This window comes from Trichomycterus rosablanca, chromosome 9 (genome assembly GCF_030014385.1).
Source record: "Trichomycterus rosablanca isolate fTriRos1 chromosome 9, fTriRos1.hap1, whole genome shotgun sequence".
In the NCBI taxonomy this organism is placed as follows: domain Eukaryota; kingdom Metazoa; phylum Chordata; class Actinopteri; order Siluriformes; family Trichomycteridae; genus Trichomycterus; species Trichomycterus rosablanca.
In genome coordinates this window covers 39,229,038-39,251,595 of record NC_085996.1, presented here as the reverse complement: position 1 = coordinate 39,251,595, position 22,558 = coordinate 39,229,038, and the positions used below count along the sequence as shown (strand labels likewise).

At 39.1% G+C, this 22,558-nt stretch overlaps 2 protein-coding genes across 3 annotated transcripts in view; one reads left to right on the top strand and one right to left on the bottom strand.

Annotated features, from left to right (window-relative positions):
- The first annotated feature begins 3,739 nt into the window (after positions 1–3,739).
- pomcb (proopiomelanocortin b) lies at positions 3,740–7,707 on the top strand. Its single transcript, XM_063001475.1, has 3 exons — positions 3,740–3,812; positions 5,417–5,536; positions 6,525–7,707. Exons 2-3 carry the CDS (start codon positions 5,417–5,419, stop codon positions 7,044–7,046), a joined length of 642 nt encoding a protein of 213 aa, XP_062857545.1. The 5' UTR covers positions 3,740–3,812; the 3' UTR covers positions 7,047–7,707.
- A 4,343-nt stretch (positions 7,708–12,050) lies between these two features.
- The window catches only part of efr3bb (EFR3 homolog Bb (S. cerevisiae)), a 49,931-nt gene continuing 39,423 nt past the window's right edge, over positions 12,051–22,558 (bottom strand). For both annotated transcript variants that reach the window (XM_063001474.1, XM_063001473.1), the window contains exons 13-23: positions 21,344–21,516; positions 19,515–19,590; positions 18,935–19,096; positions 18,211–18,342; positions 18,010–18,077; positions 15,449–15,576; positions 14,832–14,923; positions 14,466–14,514; positions 14,256–14,362; positions 13,816–13,865; positions 12,051–12,236 (exon numbers count right to left, since the gene is read on the bottom strand). In XM_063001474.1, the coding sequence (XP_062857544.1) occupies positions 12,131–12,236; positions 13,816–13,865; positions 14,256–14,362; positions 14,466–14,514; positions 14,832–14,923; positions 15,449–15,576; positions 18,010–18,077; positions 18,211–18,342; positions 18,935–19,096; positions 19,515–19,590; positions 21,344–21,516 (1,143 nt within the window). In that variant the 3' untranslated portion in view covers positions 12,051–12,130. The remainder of the gene's footprint in view (positions 12,237–13,815; positions 13,866–14,255; positions 14,363–14,465; positions 14,515–14,831; positions 14,924–15,448; positions 15,577–18,009; positions 18,078–18,210; positions 18,343–18,934; positions 19,097–19,514; positions 19,591–21,343; positions 21,517–22,558) is intronic.

The window sequence follows — 22,558 nt, the reverse complement described above, 5'->3', positions numbered from 1 at the left end:
CAATTTGCCCCATGCTGCCATCTTACCACAAGTGTCCTCTTTTTTGAAAACCAAAATATGGTCATCCTGATTTAACAGACACGGTTACTCAAAGCAACCAAATACACCGATCAGCCATAACATTAAAACCACCTCCTTGTTTCTACACTCACTGTCCATTTTATCAGCTCCACTTACCATATAGAAGCACTTTGTAGTTCTACAATTACTGACTGTAGTCCATCTGTTTCTCTACATGCTTTGTTACCCCCTTTCATGCTGTTCTTCAATGGTCAGGACCCCCACAGAGCAGGTATTATTTAGGTGGTGGATGATTCTCAGCACTGCAGTGACACTGACATGGTGGTGGTGTGTTAGTGTGTGTTGTGCTGGGATGAGTGGATCAGACACAGCAGCGCCGCTGGAGTTTTTAAATACCGTGTCCACTCACTGTCCACTCTATTAGACACTCCTACCTAGTCGGTCCACCTTGTAGATGTAAAGTCAGAGACGATCGCTCATCTATTACAATGACCAACTCTGCTCTGTGGTGGTCCTGTGGGGGTCCTGACTATTGAAGAACAGGGTAAAAGGGGGGTAACAAAGCATGTAGAGAAACAGATGGACTACAGTCAGTAATTGTAGAACTACAAAGTGCTTCTATATGGTAAGTGGAGCTGATAAAATGGAAAGTGAGTGTAGAAACAAGAAGGTGGATTAAATCTTATGGCTGATCGGTGTAAGTCTCATTGTTATGCATATTGTAATTCAGTTTTTAAGTTAAAACTGTGTTACTAAAGTGACAGAGCCACACCCACACCGACACCGACCCTCCGCCGTGTGTGACCCGAGGCTAACAACACATCCAGATAATAGTACAACATTATCATGTTAGCGCTCGCTTCCCAACGCTTCCTACGCCCTTCAGCATCAGCGTCCGGCCTAAAATTTCCTTTATTACTCTTAAAAGTAATAGTCAGACTTAAGAGTCAGGACTGAGAATCGATTATAGTGATGCAGTATGATCACGATGCCTTTAGGTGTCACTTTGACACTTTTATTGGACCATTAGACCTCATGAAGATGATTCTGGCCCTCATGATGGAAAATCTGCCCAGACATACAGACCGTTATGACAAACCAATGAAGCATGGAATCATTCAACTTAACTCAGTTACTGTATGGCCCTCTCTTACTAAATGTAAACCCATATACGGAGGTAACTGTGGGGATTTCCACCAGACAAAAGCTGTGAATTAAGCTTAAAACAGAACTGAAATATTGAAATAAATGCTTAATAATTACCTGAAACGTCTTCTCTCGAGAAGAAAGCGTTAGCATGGTACTGAATCTCTTCCTGACTGATTTTGTAATGTGGAGCAGGGTGACTGGACACTGGACATCCCATCTCTGTAATCCTCAGTAATAGGATTCCTAATTAAGGGTCAGAGGAAAGAGATCGTCCCCGCGCCGGATTAGAGACACCCGAAGCACCGACACTCCAAAGCACCAAAACTAATCAGGTGACTGATTACCAAATAATAATAAACACTCATGAACTCTTAAACTATCGTTTAGGACGTGTGTTTCACCACAGAGTGATTAAATGTAGTTTGCTGCATACGTGTGGTCACCAAAAGAACCCAAGCAGGTTCAGCGTTAGTACAACCGCAAATCAGGAAAAGTTGGGACAGAATGGAAAATGCAAATAAAATAAAAACACAGAGTTTCTTACAATGACTTTGACTTTTATTTGATGTCAGACAGGATAAACCTGAGATATTTCATGTTTTGTCTGGCCAACTTTATTCCATTTATTAATAAACATCAATTGCTGCATTTCAGGCCTGCAACACATTCCAAAAAAAGTTGGGACGGGGGCAATTTAGGGCAAAAAACTAAATATTGATGTGATTTTAAACAGGTGATGTGAACAGGTGATTGTAATCATGGTTTGGTACAAAAGCAGCATCCAGGAAAGGCTGAGAGTCTCTGATGAGCAAAGATGATCAGAGGATCTCCAGTTTGTCCACAAATGTTGACATTGTCTCAAAGCAACTTTACAGAATCAAGGACCAACAGACCGAAAATCCCTGTTGAGCAGCTGAGGGCGACAGTGGCAAGAAAAACTCCCTTAAAAATACAGGAAGGAAACTTGATAGGAACCAGACAGCAGGGATCCATCTTTAATGGGTGGCCTGGAGAATCATTTGAATTGACACAAATCATACAAACACAAAATTATATTGAACTGAAAGTTATAACTAGCAAAAAATTATTGGAGTTCTTCATTGTTCAGTCCAGTCTGTGATAAAGTCCGTAGTAAACACACCAGGTTCCTGTCACATCTAGTAGGAGCAGCATTGTTGGCACGGCAGTCTCGACTTGCAGCATTTAACCTCGGGAGGGTGAACAGGTTTCCGTCAGAACCACCTCGGGGTAAAACAACAGAAGATGGAGTTAAAATATGAAATCATTAAGAGTAAATATCAGTCTTACAGAGAGTTTTTGACTCCGACACCCCGAATTATTACAGCATAACTAAAAGTGAGAGCAAGCAGGTAACAGGGTCATGAAGGCTTTCATAGGACATCAGTGCCCACCTCCCCCACCGTCATCAAACCTGAGTGATCGGATAAGAGAGGCAGAACAACAGCAACCCAACATCCATGATCACCACAAGTTACTATCACCTAGAACCCCCAAGCTCTGCACCTTTGTCTATAATCTGGGTGGGGTGGGTTATAACTCACTCACTCACTTATTTTCTTAAAGGCACAGAGTAACACCCTGGACGGGGTGCCAGTCTATCGCAGGGCAGACACACACACACACACACACATTCACCTATAGGGCAATTCAGTATCTCTAATTAACCTGACTGCACGTTTTTGGACTGTAGGAGGAAACCAAAGCTCCAGGAGGAAACCCACACAGACACGGGGAGAACATGCAAACTCCACACAGAAAAGACCCGGAGTGATCCACCTGGGAATCAAACCCAGGAGCTGCTTGCTGTGAGATGACCACTGAAGAGAGCAAACACTGTTACCTGTATCGGTGGGTAGCACTGTCGCCTCACAGCAAGAAGGTCCTGGGTTTAATTCCCAGGTGGAGCGGTCCTTGATCCGGTTTCCACCCACAATACAACCAAAGTGGAAAACATCACCTCCAAATCCTGATTAATAAACACACACACATTTTAAAGTGTCACCAAGACCTGAGAGGAACAGAAAACCTCCTGCTGCTGAGGATGAAGGTCTGACAGTAATACCGTGTTTAATTCTCCTGATTACTGTAAATAATTCGGTGTTTTAAAGATTAAGAATCTTAAGAATGACCTTCATCTGCTTTTCATCTCTGAGGTTTAAGGGTCTGATTAGTTTCCACAGTTTCCACACTTCATTCACGTCATTCAGAATTTTCTATTTAAACTTCACGCTGTGTGAGTCAGCAGCTCAGGTTCAGTAATCAGCGTGTGCTCCATCACATCCCAGTGATAAACCCACCCAGGATGCACTGGTACTCAGACGGCTACAGCACCTACCTGTTAATCCACTCGGATCTTCTGATTGTGTTACGTTTGATGGATTTGTCTGGGTGTGAACATGAACATGAACATGGATGTTTGATAATTCTTCTCCCCAGTGGAGACGCAGCGCCGCACCATCCAGCATTTTATCTTCTGGCCTTGAGGGGCTGTTGTGTACCTGAGAGTATAAATAAGAGAGAGACCTTCATTCAGAAAAACACAGAGGAACACCAGGAACCCGTCAGGGAGCAGAGAGCACCGATCATCTCACAAAACCACCAAACAACTCACACTAATAAAGGTAAGATTTCATTTCAGGATCTTAGTTCCTCTTCATCATAACTATATTAATATTGTTTTTAATTTGTATTTAATTAATTCTAAATTAAATAACTAAACTGCTTCTACAAAATATAATATGAAGTATATAACATTTTATAAAACATACAAATTATATAAATTATATAACATTTAATAAAACAAAATATAATATATAAAATATATAACATTTTATAAAACATACAAAATATAATATGAAGTATATAACATTTTATAAAACATACAAATTATATAAATTATATAACATTTAATAAAACAAAATATAATATATAAAATATATAACATTTTATAAAACATACAAAATATAATATGAAGTATATAACATTTTATAAAACATACAAATTATATAAATTATATAACATTTAATAAAACAAAATATAATATATAAAATATATAACATTTTATAAAACATAAAATATAATATATAAAGTATATAACATTTTATAAAACATAAAATATATAACAAATAACATAACATTTTATAAAATATAAAACATAATATATAATGTATAAAACATTTTAAGGCTTTTATTGCTTTTAAAACAATGTTGTTGTTTTTTGGGGGGGGGGGGGGGGGGGTCCCTATTCATCCTAAAATATTATACAGGACATGTTTAAAATCTAAAGAAGGTAAAAATGTTCAATATTAAAATCTCTCACTAAATGAACTGTTAAATAATTCTCATGTCTTTTGGTGACATGAATTTCTATATGCACATTATGGCAAGACAGTAAATATTGTTATATAACTAAATATGTTTATTAAAATGTATAAATAATTTAAACAAAGGACGATATGCATTTTAAAGCTTTTCATGTTTTTTTTTTATATTTTCCTAAAATAAAATAAATACATTAAATAAAATAAAACTAATACATTATATATAAATACATTAAATAAAAAAAATATATATTAACCTTCAGTAAAATTAGATGCAGATAGTTGATAGATACATAAGTGCGATACACTATGGTCCATCAATAGCCTCGGATTCACAAAGAAATGACGCAGTAAGTGGACGTCAAGACTGCAGAGTTATAAAGAACGTCCTCACAAAGCTGCTGATAAAATGAGAATAAACTCAGTGAGTAAACAGCGTCCATAATTAAACGCTCTGTGAGTGAAGGACGTTTGTGTTATTTTTACTACTTCTTAAATTATTATTAATTAAATATAATTATTATTATGGGGCAGCACGGTGGCTAAGTGGGTAGCACTGTCGTCTCACAGCAAGAAGGTCCTGGGTTTGATCCACAGGTGGGGCGGTCCGGGTCCTTTCTGTGTGGAGTTTGCATGTTCTCCCCGTGTCTGTGTGGGTTTCCTCCGGGAGCTCCGGTTTCCTCCCACAGTCCAAAGACATGCAGTCAGGTTAACTGGAGATACAAAATTCCCCCTAGGTATGAGTGTGTGTGTGTGTCCTGTGATGGACTGGTGACCTGTCCAGGGTGGTTTTTCAGTCAGTCCCACTGTGACCCTGAATAGGATAAAATGGTGGTAAAACAGACTGTGAATGAATGAATGAATGAATGAATGAATGAATGAATGTTGTTCTCCTCTGGTTACAGATGCAGTTTGTTTCCTGGCTGGTGGCCGTGATCGTCCTGTGTGTCTGTGGGTCAGCAGTACATGGGCAGTGCCAGGATCTCTCGGACTGTACCAGCCTCAGCTCTCAGGAGGAAACAATAGTAAGCACTTTTAATGTAATAATTAACCATGATTTAAATTTCATTCAACAACCTCGACCAGGAGGGTTCACCTCGCGGGCAGCACGATGGCACAGAAGGATTTGATTACCCAGGCGGGTGACCAGGGTTCTCCCTGTGTCTGTATGGGTTTCATCTGGGTGCTCCGGTTTCCTCCCTAAGTCCAAAAACATGCTGTCAGGTTAATTGGAGATAGAAAATTGCCCGAGCACAAATCTACAGTTGGATCACACCTCACCACCTTCTTCCATTGTTCCGTGGTCCAGTTCCGATGCTCACGTGCCCATTGTTGGTGCTTCCGGTGGTGGACAGGGGTCAGCTTGGGCACCCTGACTGGACTGTGGCTTTGCAGCCCAATACACAGCAAACTGTGATGCTCTGTGTATTCGCACACTTTTCTATCAGAACCAGCATGAACTTCTTCAGCAGTTTGAGCTACAGCAGCTCGTCTGTTGGATCGGACCACACGGGCCAGCCTTCGTTCCCCACATGCATCAATGAGCCTTGGCCGAACATGACCCTGTTGCCGGTTTACCACTGTTCCTTCCTTGGACCACTTTTGATACAAACTGACCACTGCAGACCGGGACACACCCCACAAGAGCTGCAGTTTTGGAGACGCTCTGACCCAGTCGTCTAGTCATCACAATCTGGTCCTCGTCAAACTTGCTCAAACCCTCACGCTCGCCCATTTTTCCTGCTTCTAACATCAACTTTGAGGATAAAATGTTCACCTGCTGCCTAATATACCCCCCCCCCCCCCACTAACAGGTGCCGTGATGAAGAGATAATCAGTGTTATTCACTTCACCGGTCAGCGGTCATGTTATATCTGATCCCTCTTTTTGTGAACAATATCATATGTCTGTGGGTTTCAGCTACAGTCCACCAGTTAGACGGAATGTTAAACACGTATAATATTTAATAATATAAATATTTACATAATATTTATGTATAATATTGTTTGCTAGGATTGCTACTGGCAGTGCAGACTGAAGCAGTTAGTGACCAGCGCTGGAAGTGAGCAACCAGACAAGGATGAAGACGAGGAAGACAGCTTCAGCCTGCTGCTCTCGGCTCTGGTTTCCTCGCGCTCCTCCAGTGTCCAGGGTCCCGGCGTGAGACCTCAGCGCAGTGAAGACCGGCCCTCCTACTCCATGGAGCACTTCCGCTGGGGCAAACCCACGGGCCGCAAACGCCGACCGGTCAAAGTGCACGCGTCCAGCTCTCCGGACGACGAAGGTCAGGAGGAGCCCAATCTGGAGACCCCCTTCCTTCCACCCAGCAGGCGCCAGCTGGACAGCGGCGAGGGGCACGCAGAGGAGCAGAAGAAGAACACGAAGGGCGCCGAGAGGTACCGGATGACCCATTTCCGCTGGAGCGCTCCTCCCGCCGCCAAGCGCTACGGCGGCTTCATGAAGCCCTGGCCGGAGGAGTCCCACAAGTCCCTGCTCACGCTGCTCCGCAATATCATCGTCAAGGACGGACAATAGGTCAAAGAGAGAGGCGGGAAGGGACAGAGCGAGTTTCCTGAACGTCCTAGCCTACTGTAGCTCCTCCATAATCTTAGACTCACCAGGAGTCCATCAAATATTAAAGTTTTATTTATAAAAGATAATAAAAGCTCTACATGTGGTCACCGTACCGCAGGAGAGGTATCAATCTGCTTCCACCTTAGACAACAACCTATAAAGTTCACACGAGACCAGTGTAACGGGATCCTTGGATCATTTTGTGCCATAATTACCAGTAAGTGCATAAAAATAGGAACACTCCAGTGTTTAATGCTTAAATAATGTAAAAAAATGGCCGAGAACCACTTTACTCAATATACACCCTGGGTTTAGTTGATTTTTCAGATGTAAATATGCCAACATGCTGTAAATGGATCAGAATTACGGCACATATTATAATAGTTTGTGTGGTAAAAATACCATATTTGAGTTCAGATGTTTCCCTGTAACCTGACCAGTGAAGTTTGACCGGTGGTTTCCATCATTTTGCCTGAAATTGCACACACTGGAGTGTTGCTACGTTTTGCATTAGTGTTTATCCGCTCTACTATACTAACTCTGTTATTTATTTCATTTTTAAATGATTAGAAATCCTGTAAAGACGTTTTAAAGCTATTTAAATAAATTTACAGTGATACAAGCAGTAAAACAAACCTCAGTGTTTTTATTTCCACTACTAACAACCTGTTAGGTTTATACACCGATCAGGCATAACATTATGACCACCTTTCCTAATATTGTCTTGCTTTCAAAACAGCCCTGACCCGTCGAGGCATGGACTCCACTAGAGCCCTGAAGGTGTGCTGTGGTATCTGGCACCAAGATGTCAGCAGCAGATCCTTTAACTCCTGTAAGTTGTGAGGTGGAGCCTCCATGGATCGGACTTGTTCGTCCAGCACGTCACGCAGATGCTCGATTGGATTGAGATCTGGGGAATTCGGAGGCCGAGTCAACACCTCAAACTGGTTGTTGTGCTCCTTAAACCGTTCCTGAAGCATCATCCTGCTGAAAGAGGCCACAGCCATCAGGGAAAGGATGAACATGGTCTGCAACAATGCTTGGTAGGAGCTACGTGCTATTTGTCAAGTAACATCCACATGGATGGCAGGACCCGAGGTTTCCCAGCAGAACGTCACCCAAAAGCATCACACTGCCCCCGCCGGCTCGCCTTCTTCCCATAGTGCATCCTGGTGCCGTGTGTTCCCCAGGTAAGCGACGCACACCCACCCGGCCATCCATGTCATGTAAAAGAACCTGATTCATCAGACCTAGTCACCTTCTTCCATTGCTCCATGGTCCAGTTCTGATGCTCATGTGCCCAATGTTGGCGCTTTCTGTGGTGGGCACCCTGACTGGTCTGCAGCTATGCAGATCCATACACAACAAACTGTGCTGCTCTGTGTATTCTGACACCTTTCTATCAGAACCAGCATGAACTTCTTCAGCAGTTTGAGCTACAGTAGCTCGTCTGTTGGATCGGACCACATGGGCATCAATGAGCCTTGGCCGCCCATGACCCTGTCGCCGGTTTACCACTGTTCCTTCCTTGGACCACTTTTGGTAGATACTGACCACTGCAGACCGGGACACACCCCACAAGAGCTGCAGTTTTGGAGATGCTCCGACCCAGTCGTCTAGCCATCATAGTTTGGTCCTCGTCAAACTCGCTCAGATCCTCACGCTCGCCCATTTTTCCTGCCAGCTATAGATAAGGTAAAATAGGTTTGACTATATTACTAAGTGTTAATTATTAACAGGGACAAGAAATTAATGCTAAACTTTAATAGTGTTGTACGTAATGGTGTCTGTAGTCAGCAAGTTAGATTTAATACTTCTTAGTTTAGTTTTTCATTGTGCGTTTTATTTTTAGGCAAAAACAGACAAACTCCAACAAAAAACATTAGAACTGATACAGCATCAGACCTGCAAACACCACGATCAGTTAAAGGCAGGGTAAAGGCAGGGTAAATCCTGTCACGAACATGTTGTCGCTGTTAAGTTACGCATCACCATTTCGCTTCAGAAAAGGAACCTTTGTAAAGTGTCGTTTGTAAAGTAAGCAAATGTTTAAACACCAAGACACCTACCGCACATTAAAGTAAAGCAGTAAAAAAATTAAAATATGGAACACTAGAGATTTAAGAGTACAGACGGTATTAAGTTTAAGGATCATCCAGTGCGGGTAAAACATACAAGGACATTCTTCATTAGCGTGGGATCTTGTTTGGAAGCTGGGGTCAGAGCGCAGGGCCTTGCTCAGGGGCCCGACCATGGCTGCATGGCAGAGATGGTATTCAAGTCCACAACCTTCTAGTTGGTAACCCAGAAATCTATATTTACAGACGACTTCCACGCTGCTGATAATTCCAGATAACTGGGCTCACCTGAGGATTAGGGGCCTTGCTCAGTATCGAGTCTCAGCTCATCTACAAGGTGGATCGACTAGCACATACCAGCACAACACACACTAACACACCACCACCATGTCAGTGTCACTGCAGTGCTGAGAATCATCCACCACCTAAATAATACCTGCTCTGTGGTGGTCCTGACCATTGAAGAACAGCATGAAAGGAGGTAACAAAGCATGTAGAGAAACAGATGGACTACAGTCAGTAATTGTAGAACTACAAAGTGCTTCTATATGGTAAGTGGAGCTATATATATATAAATGCATCGGTAGGGGATGATGTAGAAAAGTGATGGAAATTCTTACTTTAAAAGAGCGGAAACTGTTTGAAGGTCCGTGAGAGCGCAGGGTGTGAAGGAAACACGACTGAATCCGTTTAGTTTTACGTTCTATGAGTTCTAGGTTATGAGAACACACACACACACACACACACACACACACACGACCTGCAGCACTTTAATTGTATTTACAATCACGGCTTAATTACCACACTGATCAGAACGACACACACGAACGTCTCGGTTAACGACACAGTGTAAAACACTCACAGTCAGACACATGACGGACGATTTTTTAATCTTAACCAACACACACGGAGCAACTGCAGGCCCGAAATGACCATCACTGACACACACAGGAATAAAAAGACAAAATAATAATAGACTAAGGACTCATTTGTGATCTGATTCTTTGTCGGGAGCACCAGTAATATGGAGCACGCCGTGGAACACTGGATCTACAACTAGGCCTGATAAAACATGCACTCCAGACCTTGCCGGGGCCGAGACGAAACCCTGAGGGGCGCGATGCAGCAGGGAGTCGATCGATTTGCATAATTTTGCACAAAAATTATCGTGTTCCTAATTTCTATTGTGATGAAACGTTCCACTTCAGTGTGGTATTTTCATGCTGGTTAGTTCGTCATGGTTTATTATTTTTTTTATCTAATCTAGCTCAGTGTTAAAAAAGATCAATCAGAGCAATCTAAAACTAAATCTCTTCCGTCTTCATAAACGTGGCTATTTACATATTACATACCGATATCGGATGGATATCCAGCACAAAAACGTCGCTCAAACGTAGTTTCCCTTCACTTAAATACATTAACTCTTTGGAAAAATAAGAATAATACAGTATGAATAATAATAATAACAGACACAAATCAGGCCTGGTATTTAATATATAGTTGGTGATTTGTTTTTGTTTTTGTTTTCTATCCAGTGCAATTCCAGCTTTGTAGCCCTGTGTTTGCTAGAATAGATCCGAATATTTATGCACGTCTTAATTACAAAAGTGCTTGTACTGTACGGATAAGCATGGATTCTAATCTCTAGACACTAGAATGCGAGTCTCAGGTGTTAATATGTGAAAATTTAGATGTAACGACTAAGTCGCTAAGTATTAATTCTTTCAGAAATGCCCGTTTCATAATAACTAAAATAACTGCAGAAACAAAACAAAACAAAATAGAAATAGCACCAATGGACTGGCAAAAAAAAGGGAAAAATACACCGATCAGCCATAACATTAAAACCACCTCCTTGTTTCTACACTCACTGTCCATTTTATCAGCTCCACTTACCATATAGAAGCACTTTGTAGTTCTACAATTACTGACTGTAGTCCATCTGTTTCTCTACATGCTTTGTTACCCCCCTTTCATGCTATTCTCAGCACTGCAGTGACACTGACATGGTGGTGGTGTGTTAGTGTGTGTTGTGCTGGTAAGAGTGGAGTTTTTAAACACCTCACTGTCACTGCTGGACTGAGAATAGTCCACCAACCAAAAATACCCAGCCAACAGCGCCCCGTGGGCAGCGTCCTGTGACCACTGATGAAGGTCTAGAAGATGACCGACTCAAACAGCAGCAATAGATGAGCGATCGTCTCTGACTTTACATCTACGAGGTGGACCGACTAGGTAGGAGTGTCTAATAGAGTGGACAGTGAGTGGACACGGTGTTTAAAAACACAAAACACACACTAACACACCACCACCATGTCAGTGTCACTGCCGTGCTGGGTTACCACCTAAATAATAGCTGCTCTGTGGTGGTCCTGACCATTGAAGAACAGGGTGAAAGCACGTTAAAAAAGCATGTAGAGAAACAGATGGACTACAGTCAGTAATTGTAGAACTACAAAGTGCTTCTATATGGTAAGTGGAGCTGATAAAATGGACAGTGAGTGTAGAAACAAGGAGGTGGTTTTAATGTTATGGCTGATCGGTGTAAGACTTCTAAAAACATTTCCACAACATACTGGTTCAGATCTGTGAGCTATTTCTAAAATACATTCACTTTTAATACACTAGTAATAAAACTAACAACACTAGGAGTTTAAAACTAGCTGGCGTGAAAGAACCGGAGCACATGCACTTTTTATATAAAATAAAATAACAATCCTTTCTGACGTCACTGCACAAGGAGGAGAACTTCAAACTATCAAATTCATGAAATAATATCAGCGGTTTGCACTTGAGCTGAAATGACGTTCGGGAGGTGATGAAGAGTCCACGTGGTCACAGTGTACATGGGGGGGGGGGGGGGGGGGGGGGGGGGGGGGTGCCATACGACAGCCCAGTGTCATTTCTCATTTACTGCACATGATTAACGTAGATACACCGACTCAGCACGGTCACATGGTTCCGGTCCTAATACACACACAGGTCAGGGAACTTCATCTCATAGATGGGGACCGAGCGGCTCTGCGTCTGACCGTAGCTCGCCGTGATGGTGCCGGAAGGACTGGGAGGAGGCCTGCAGTCATGAGACAAAAACCAGCAGTTAAAAGTGTGAGGAGAGGAGCGATACATACCTAATATTTATATTTAAATCAATATAAAATATCTCAGTGTTCACAGAACTGTGATCAGTGTGCTGTATAGTCATTTTGAAGAGTGTATTTTAGTACAGGTATCAATCACACAGATCATTTTAATAACGTTAATAATATAATATACTATAATAAAATATAATAAACTTTAATGTAATATAATAAACTACAATATCCTGTAATATAATTTATATAATATAATAAAATATAATAAAAAATAATATAATATTTTATAATAAAACATAATGAAAAATGATACAATATAATAATAATATAAAATATAATATTATGTAATATAATAAAATATAAAAAATAATATAACATAAAAAACATCTAATATAAAATTTATATAATGTAATATAATAAAATAAAATACAGTAAAATAATATAATTAATGTAATATAACATAATTAATATAATATATTATAATAAAATACAATATAATATAAAATATAATAAAATATGATATAATATAATAAAATATAATAAAATAAAATACAGTATAATATAATAAAATAAATTATAAAATAATAAATTATATAATATAATACAATAAATATAATATAATAAAATATTACATAATATAATAAAATATAATATAAAATATATTATAATAAAATCTAATAAACTAAAATACAATAAAATTTAAAATAAAATACAATATAATAAAATATAATATAATAAAATAAATTATAATATAACATATAATATAATATAAAATATAATATAGTATAAAATATATAATATAAAATATAATATAATAAAATATAATATAATTAAAATAATAAAATATAATATAATATAAAATATAGTATAATATAAAATATAATATAAAATTTATGTAATGTTATATAATAAAATATAATATAATACTGAATAATATAATAAAGAATAGTTTAATACAGGTATCAATCACACAGGTGTCAGGATCATTTTAATAACGTTAATAATGTATAATGTAATATTATATAATATACTGTAGCACAATATATAATATAATAAAATATAATTATCTAATATAATAAACTATAATAATAAAATATAATATTATTTAATATAAATAGTCAGGTTTTAAACAGTAATATTCTGTAGTTGTAACAGTGAGCTAATGTGGGTGTGGCATAATGCTAAGTGCCACACAGCTGGTAATTTGTGGGGGGAGGGGCACTTATCAGTGCACACTTGGTGCTGATCCCAGGCCCGGATAAACAGTCGGGCTGTATCAGTAAGAGCAAATAAATCAAATACGTGAACACATGATCTGCTGTGGTGATCTGTGACGTGAGCAGCCGGAGGAAATCATTCATTCATTCATTCTGTATTTGTACCACCTGACACTGAGCAGCCAAACCTACACTATTATTATTATTTTTATAATATTTAGCATGAGTAAAATTAATAAATGTATTTATTATGATCACACGAGGGAAGCGCTGTAGAATAATGTACTGGATTAAACATATGTATTAAAATATTAACAGTATATAAGTGATTGTAACTCACCTGATTGTGATCTCAAAGATTTGACTCAGTTTGCTCTGGAGCATTGTGGCCTAAGGAAAAAAAAATATAGAAAAAATCAAATCTACATTTACACACACTGTAATTATCAGATAAAAACCTGAATTCTCTAATTACAAGCACAAATCATGCAAATCATCAGTAAAATAATTGATCACAGCCAGAATATAAATGGGGCGGCATGGTGGCGAGGCGGGTGGGAGTTTGCATGTTCTCCTGCGTCTGCATGGGTTTCCTCCCACGAGTCTAGACGTGCAGTCAGGTTAACTGATCGATGGTGCAGCACAGAGACGGGGGATAGCGGAGATCTGTGCGTGATTCTCTGTGCACGATACGGATCTGACGACTTGAAAAGCCGTGTAGTGTGAACTTGGCGTTAGGAACCTGGGCACTTTTTGGGGTATTTTGTAAGAATCACTCACTCTTGCTCCACAGTGGGCAGCAATCTCCTCGAAGGGGGCTTTCTGAAATTTCTCCACCACCTGCCTCCTTCGCTCTCTCTCCTGCTCCTCCATGCCCACGCTGTCCACTGCAGGACACACACACACACACACACACACATAAAACTCAGCGAGCTGTACTGCAGACCAAATAAAGGATGTGTAAATAAGATCGGATGCAGACAGACACACCTATGGCGTTCTTGAGAGCCTCGAATGTGATTTCCTCAGCTGGTGTTCTCTGTAAAACAAAACAACATCACATTAGAGTGATCATTTCTACACCTCCAAACCCTGTGAGTCGATAAACGTGCTGCTAATGACCCCCTCTGGCTATTCACTAATAACACGGGTGCATATAGTGCCTGTATTCATGTTATACAAACACCATTTACAGAAGTTAGAACGTAGAAAGTTAAAAACTCAATAAACAAGAATCTACGATGTGTTAATCCTTTTAAATCTTTATTTCACTGATCAACTTCATTGTATTTTGTAAATATATTTGAACCCTTTAACACTCTCTGTTCCAGGAGCACCAAAAAACTGCTGACTTACCTCCTCCTTCTCTGGACTGTTCCTGGACTCCACCTCCACCTGTAGAGAAATGGTTTCTCCGACACTCTTCCTCTTCGACAGTCGGTCTTCATCTGAAATAAAATACCAGAAGCTACAGTACCATCCATCAACAAAAATAAAACATGGTGTAACTACCAGGTTAGCTTTTGAATTACACTGGCATCTAGTGGCGGGATGCGGTGACTTTGCGGGTCACAAAATCGACATGCATTATGCGAGGTGCAGTTTATGTAGGATTTTACAGAGTATTTTAAGACAATCGTACGTCTTTTAAGATCTCGCGGGCCACATAAAATGATGCGACAGGCCGGATTTGGCCTGCGGGCCTCAAGTTTGACACATGTGATCTAGCAGGTGTAACATCTGTATCTATGATAGCGTATTTTTGGAGCAAAAATTACCACAATCTTACTGTGCATCAATAAATATAAATCCCTGTAAATACTGTGCACAAAAATATTAGATCCTCTTACACCCCTATTAAGCTCCAAAATATCAATTTAGTGAAATATTGTTAAAACAGCTTGTGGAATAAAGTATCCACACTTTCTGTTTCTGATGACGTTCAGTTTTGCAGTGCACCACACTCCCTGTACCTGTGAACTGGGGAATGTAAGACGTGGCCAGTCGTTCGGTGTTATATCCGCTGCCTCCGAGCACCTCGGCGATCTTCGCCTGCTGGAACAGCACTTCACCTTCTGGCTTCTCCAGGGTCTCGGGGACTCTGCCACACCGACACAGGAGAGAGGAATGAGATCGAAAGCGTTTATGTCGTCTTCACAGACAAGGTTGTGTCCCGTTTTAATCACAAAAGGTTCGAGTCAGCCCTTTCACTGAACGGCCATTCAGGACCGAAGCAGCCTTCGTCTACGGGTCTAAAGATAGAGACGCTTCTCCACGATCGATGCCTCCATTCACAAATCTTAATAGATTTAGAGAGACAACAAGTACTTTTTTTAAAAGCTGGTGTACGCCGGGCTGAGTGACTCATGTGGTCTTTAATGGATGTGGCTACTCACAGACGGAATAAACACACACGAACCACAAACATCAGTTCGACTGGAATTAGGACACACACCGCTGCAATCGGAAATATCGAACGCTTAACCCTTTAGAAATGATGATTTATAACTATAAACTTTTCTGCAGAGTTAGATTTAGCTTTAAATGAAGTATTTATCAGGTGAACGATGCAGCAAATAAACAACAAAAATAAAAAACGTAACGTTTTAGAGTAGCAGGACGTCTCAAGTATTCATCTCCTACATAATATTGCTCATCTTACAACCTACTGCTATTCTGTAGGATCTAAAGTTGGGTTACGACATGATTAAACCATTGGGACTCTATAACCAGCCTTCGTTTGAGAGAATCAGTCTTCGAGGTGTGTTGCGTTCATGGTGAAACCTTGAAGAAGCTGCTCACAAAAGCTGAGACAGGAGATCATTGTAATTGGAATCATGTAAAGCGATCCCACAGATCGGTTTCATATAAGATATAATTTCACGGACAGGCGGGGCGGCATGATTTAAAATAGAATAACTATACTGCTCACAAATGAGCTTTTTTCGCTGCAACAAAACGATGCTTCCACCTGGGGGTGATATGAGACGACCCATGTGTTGGATATGGAAGCGGTGTTTTCATTTTGTAGTGATCTCTTATTATCTCTTGTTTATTCTTTCTGTGCGGCCTGGTGATAAATGACACACGGACCGGTACCGGTCTGTGGCCCGGTGGTTGGGGACCACTGATGTAACAAACATCTAGAATGCAACCTCCGAGCCACTAGTCTCGCTCGACTTGAGCCTCCACCCAGGACTAAAGGAAGTCTCTTGCTGTCTTTAGAAAACGATTAAAAACCTTCATCACCTTTTTACTAAGCACTTAAGCTGACTTGTACTTATCTACTAACATTTTTCTTCCATTTCCAAAAAAAACCAAAAAAAAACACTTTGGTTCTAACAGGTTTCAGCAGATATGTGTTCTTCGACTGTTGTTGCTCTGGATAAGAGCGTCTGCTAAATGCAGAAAATGTAAATGGGTGGTAAACTTATTTTTAATCGAGGGCCACATCTGCATTATGGTGGCTTGTAACATATCCTGCTGTGATTGCTCTCTGCCTTTTAATTCTTGGACAGTTTGTTGTTTTTCTTGGAGGCTAAATTCTGTGTTTGTGTACCGGTTTCTCTTCTTTCATTAAATTTCCTTCTTCTGCTTCAGTTTTCTCTTCTTGGACATTTTGTGATTATTTGTAAATATTTCTCATCATCACTTGTTCGAAAACCGCCTCAGTAAAACGCTGATGTTGAAACACCGGCATCTAGTGGCGGGATGCGGTCACTTTGCGGGTCACAAAATGGGCATGCATCGTGGGAGATGCAGTTTATGTAGGATTTTACAGTGTATGTTAAGACAATCAAGCTCTCATGGGCCACATAAAATGACGTGGAGCGTCGGATTCGACCCGGGGGCCTCGAGTTTGACACGTGAGCTAGAGTGCATACCAAAACATTTTTAAAAAAATACGAACCTCTTTATTAACAGATCTAAATACAACATTTTACAGAAAAATCTAAAACGTTTTCTAGTCTAAGGGCGCATTCACATGAGAAGCAGAAAAACCATGAGCCTCGGCGCGAACCGCCGCTTTGTTCAGCGCTCGGCTTGAGCGGTAAAACCTCGTCAGCGTGTGAATCTGCATCAGTGTGGAATAAGCGTCAGATCCAGGGTTACAGCTCCACATGTATCTGTGTTTATCTGGATTTTCCTCCCTGTTTCACTTTTAAACTTGTGTTACAGCTCCAGCTTCTGAGAAATGGTGAGAATCAGAATCAGCTTCTCCCAGAGTCTAAAACGCTTCTGGTTGAAAATAAAGCTTAACGTGGTTTAATGTAGTAAAAGAAGGAGACAGGAGCACTAAACTTCTCTTCATTATTACTGCTCATAAGTTCCTCCACTGATCAAATAAATCACGTTAAGTCGCTTTTACTGCATCATATCAAACAGTTTGTCTCATTGGAGGAGCCCAGCGTGCTGCACTTCATAGGAAACGATGGCATGACTTGTGAATGCGTCCTAACACACACTCTACAGCCAGACTAAACACTGTTCTATCATTTTAATCATTTTAATAAGATTTCCGACAGGGACTCACGTTGGATTCTCAACAAAGACGTCCTCGGGTAACATGCACGGTGATTCCTTCTGCCTCATCTCAATCACCTACAACAACAGCAAGTAAACACACATTAATATAATGGCATTAGGAAAAAAATGTCACCAGAACACACACACACACACACACACACACACACACAGAGAGAGAGCAGGTTCGGGTGTGGTACGTGGTACAGACCTCGTGAACGTGCTGGCAGAAGGCAGGCACTGTGGTTAACTGGCATATAAGGTTGAGGTATGCAGCGGAGAGGGCATGAACAGCACAGCGGTTGTACACAGGCAACGTCTCCTCGCTGACCACAGCCAAGTCCTGCACACCGGAGAGAAGTGTATTAATTACATTCATGACAGGACAGGTAGTTACAGATTATCTCCAGTTCACCTCGCTGGCACATCTTTGTACTGAAGGAAACCCACACACAGGGACACGCGGAGAACATGCCAACTCCACACAGAAAGGACCCGGACCAATCCACCTGGGAATCGAACCCAGGACCGTCTTGCTGTGAGGCGACAGTGCTACCCACCGAAACCCACTCTAACATCCCGCCCTAGCAGACACGTGTCTGCTGCAGGCACTGCCGATCATGCCCGCTAGATGGCGCCCAGCCGACCGGTGGCAATGCCGAGTTTTGAACCGAGGAGTTCAGATCTCAGAATCTAAGCGCTGGTGTGCTAGCAGAATATCCCGCTGCGCCACCTGGGCGCCCTGAGTCTAATTACTTAATTTTATTGTATTTTCCCAGAACACATGCCTGAAGGTGGATTAGCTACTCCAGTATTTGATTGCTTGAGTGTCTGGTGCGCTGTAACGGACTGGCGCCCTCTACAAAGCGTATTTCTGCCTTGTACAGTGTTTCTAGGTAGGCTGAAGGGATAAACAAATCATGTCTAAGTCTAACCTGGAGGGCCAAAGCAAGACGGATGAGGTCCACCACCACCTCCTCATTAGCGAGCTCTATGCTGATGAGGGCCAGGAGCGAGTAGAGCTTCTCAAAGTGCGGCTGCCTGCAGTTCTGCTCCTTACACGACAGGTAGATGTGTCTGTAGAGCTGCTGGGAGTGCTGCAACACACACACACACACACACACACACACACACACACACACAGAAAGTCAAAATTAAACCTGCCCAAACTCTACGTGCAGACCAGCAGTGACTTTGCGCCTTGACGCCCGCTCTTTGCCATTTGGTTGCCCTGGTTTAAATGATGCCAAGCAAATTAATATATATTTTTTAAATGCCATGACAGTACAGCATACTTTACTGTGTCGTATGTACAGAGCGTGTAGAAAAAAAAAATCAACACAAATCAGTTCCTACTGGTAATGGCCACATCACTTCAATCCTAATTCACATAGTTTTTGTAACTGAAAACGAACGGGTCAATGGCTTTGTTGCATCACATGGCTGCCGGGTGTCAGATGAACAATATACAAGAGCATCCATTTAAACTAAAAGAAAAAAAACCCCAAACTTTACCTTTTTCATAAAGAGGTTGTCCTGACGGGAGCACTTCTCCATTTTCAGTTTCAGCACAGAGATGTCTGAGATTATTCTACAGAGAAAGAGGAGACGACTTCAGTCCTGCTGCACATAATTCACTAAATAAAATATTTTAGGCCTCCTGTTATAGATGCCTTTACAAATAACCAGGCCAGTGAGCTGTACAATAAAATCGAGACCATGACAAAACAAATCAACGACATAAAATAATAAATATATAATAATGGTTTATCAAACATCTTTTCAAGCGATTCACATTTTACCATGATTTTTTTACCGTGTGATTTTTAATACAAATGATGCATCAAAACAAAACACAAAAAGAAATAAACTTAATTAATAAAAAGGTGGCAATCTGGTCCCACTGTGCTATACAAGATGTAACGTAAAGCCTCCACAAGGGGGCGCTCATGTACAAGTTTATTTTTTGTTTGTGCCTCTTAAATTTGTTTATTTCATTATTATTATTATTATTATATTGTTTATTTCATTATTATTATTATTATTTTTACTGTTTATTTAATTATATTATTTTTATTATTTATTTACTATTACTATTATATTGTTTATTTCATTGTTATTATTATTGTTTATTCATTATTATTATTGTTTATTTATTATTATTATTGTATTGTTTTTCATTATAATATTATTATTGTTTATTTATTATTATTATTGTATTGTTTTTCATTATTATAATATTATTGTTTATTTATTATTATCACATCATTTATTTTTATTATTATTACATAGTTTATTTTATTATTATTACTATTATTAGTTTATTTATTATTATTAGTTTATTGTTTACTCATTGATATTATTATTGTTTATTCATTATTATATTATTATTGTTTATTTATTTTTATTATTTTATTGTTTAATTCATTATTATTATAGTTTATTTATTATTATTATTAATTTATTGTTCACTTAATTATTATTATAGCTCCTTTCATGCTGTTCTTCAATGGTCAGGACCCCCACAGGACCCCCACAGAGCAGGTATTATTTAGGTGGTGAATGATTCTCGGCACTGCAGTGACACTGACATGGTGGAGGTGTGTTAGTGTGTGTTGTGCTGGTATGAGTGGATCAGACACAGCAGCGCTGCTGGAGTTTTTAAATACCGTGTCCACTCATTGTCCACTCTATAGTTATTATGATTATTATATTGTTCATTTCATTATTATAATATTATTATTGTTTATTTATTATTATTATATTGTTTATTTCATTATTATTACTATTATTATTCATCATTATTATTATTAAGTTGTTTATGCATTATTATTATTACATTGTTCATTCATTATTATTACTATTATTATTATTTATTATTATTATTATTTATTATTATTATATTGTTTATTCATTATTATTACTATTATTATTATTTATTGTTATTATTATTATTATTATTATATTGTTTATTGATTATTATTTTTCTCTGCTACCCATTTTTTTGGCTCGATAATAATGTGCTATTAAATATTATAGTATAGTATTTAAAATAAATTTTTACACAAGGACTACACAGCATCTGCACACTTATAGAATATTTCATATTTATAACTTCACATGTAAAAGTATTTATGCATACTATAGATTATATTTCTGAATACTGCTACTATTCTTTCTTCTGCTGCTATTACCTCTAGTATAGCGACAAAGATTCTATTCCACTCTAAACCCATCAGTATGAACAAAAACAATAACCACAGACAGATCCAACTAAACGACGCGGCGCTGTGACTCGTTCACCGTTCTCCTGCACCGCGCGCGTACCACACACGCTTACGAACCTGACGGTGGAAAACTTGGGGAGGTTGTCATGGCGATCGATGAGGCTGACGAGAACCTCCAGGATGAGCAGGCGAATGTCGGCGTCCTCCAGCAGGGCGAAGGACAGAAGTGGGTCCAGAAACGAGCTCGGCAGAGCGGTCAGCATGTTGGTGCTCTGAAAGCCGCTGGTCACCTTCATAACACAGAGAAAACAAAAGGAATCAAACAGGCTGAATATACGAATCTACATTACATCTACATTAAATCTACATTAAATCTACATTACATCTACATTACATCTACATTAAATCTACATTACATCTACATTACATCTACATTAAATCTACATTACATCTACATTACATCTACATTACATCTACATTAAATCTACATTACATCTACATTACATCTACATTACATCTACATTACATCTACATTAAATCTACATTACATCTACATTAAATCTACATTACATCTACATTACATCTACATTACATCTACATTAAATCTACATTACATCTACATTAAATCTACATTACATCTACATTAAATCTACATTAAATCTACATTACATCTACATTACATCTACATTACATCTACATTAAATCTACATTACATCTACATTACATCTACATTAAATCTACATTACATCTACATTACATCTACATTAAATCTACATTACATCTACATTAAATCTACATTACATCTACATTACATCTACATTAAATCTACATTACATCTACATTACATCTACATTACATCTACATTAAATCTACATTACATCTACATTAAATCTACATTACATCTACATTAAATCTACATTACATCTACATTAAATCTACATTAAATCTACATTACATCTACATTACATCTACATTAAATCTACATTAAATCTACATTAAATCTACATTACATCTACATTAAATCTACATTACATCTACATTAAATCTACATTAAATCTACATTACATCTACATTACATCTACATTACATCTACATGAAAATGGTTTAATAGTGCAGGATTATAAAATAGTTTTTGCTGTTTAACTGTTCAGCCATAACATTAAAACCACCTCCTTGTTTCTACACTCACTGTCCATGTTATCAGCTCCACTTACCATATAGAAGCACTTTGTAGTTCTACAATTACTGACTGTAGTCCATCTGTTTCTCTACATACTTTTATAACCTGATTTTAATTTATTCTTCAATGGTCAGGACCCCCACAGGACCACC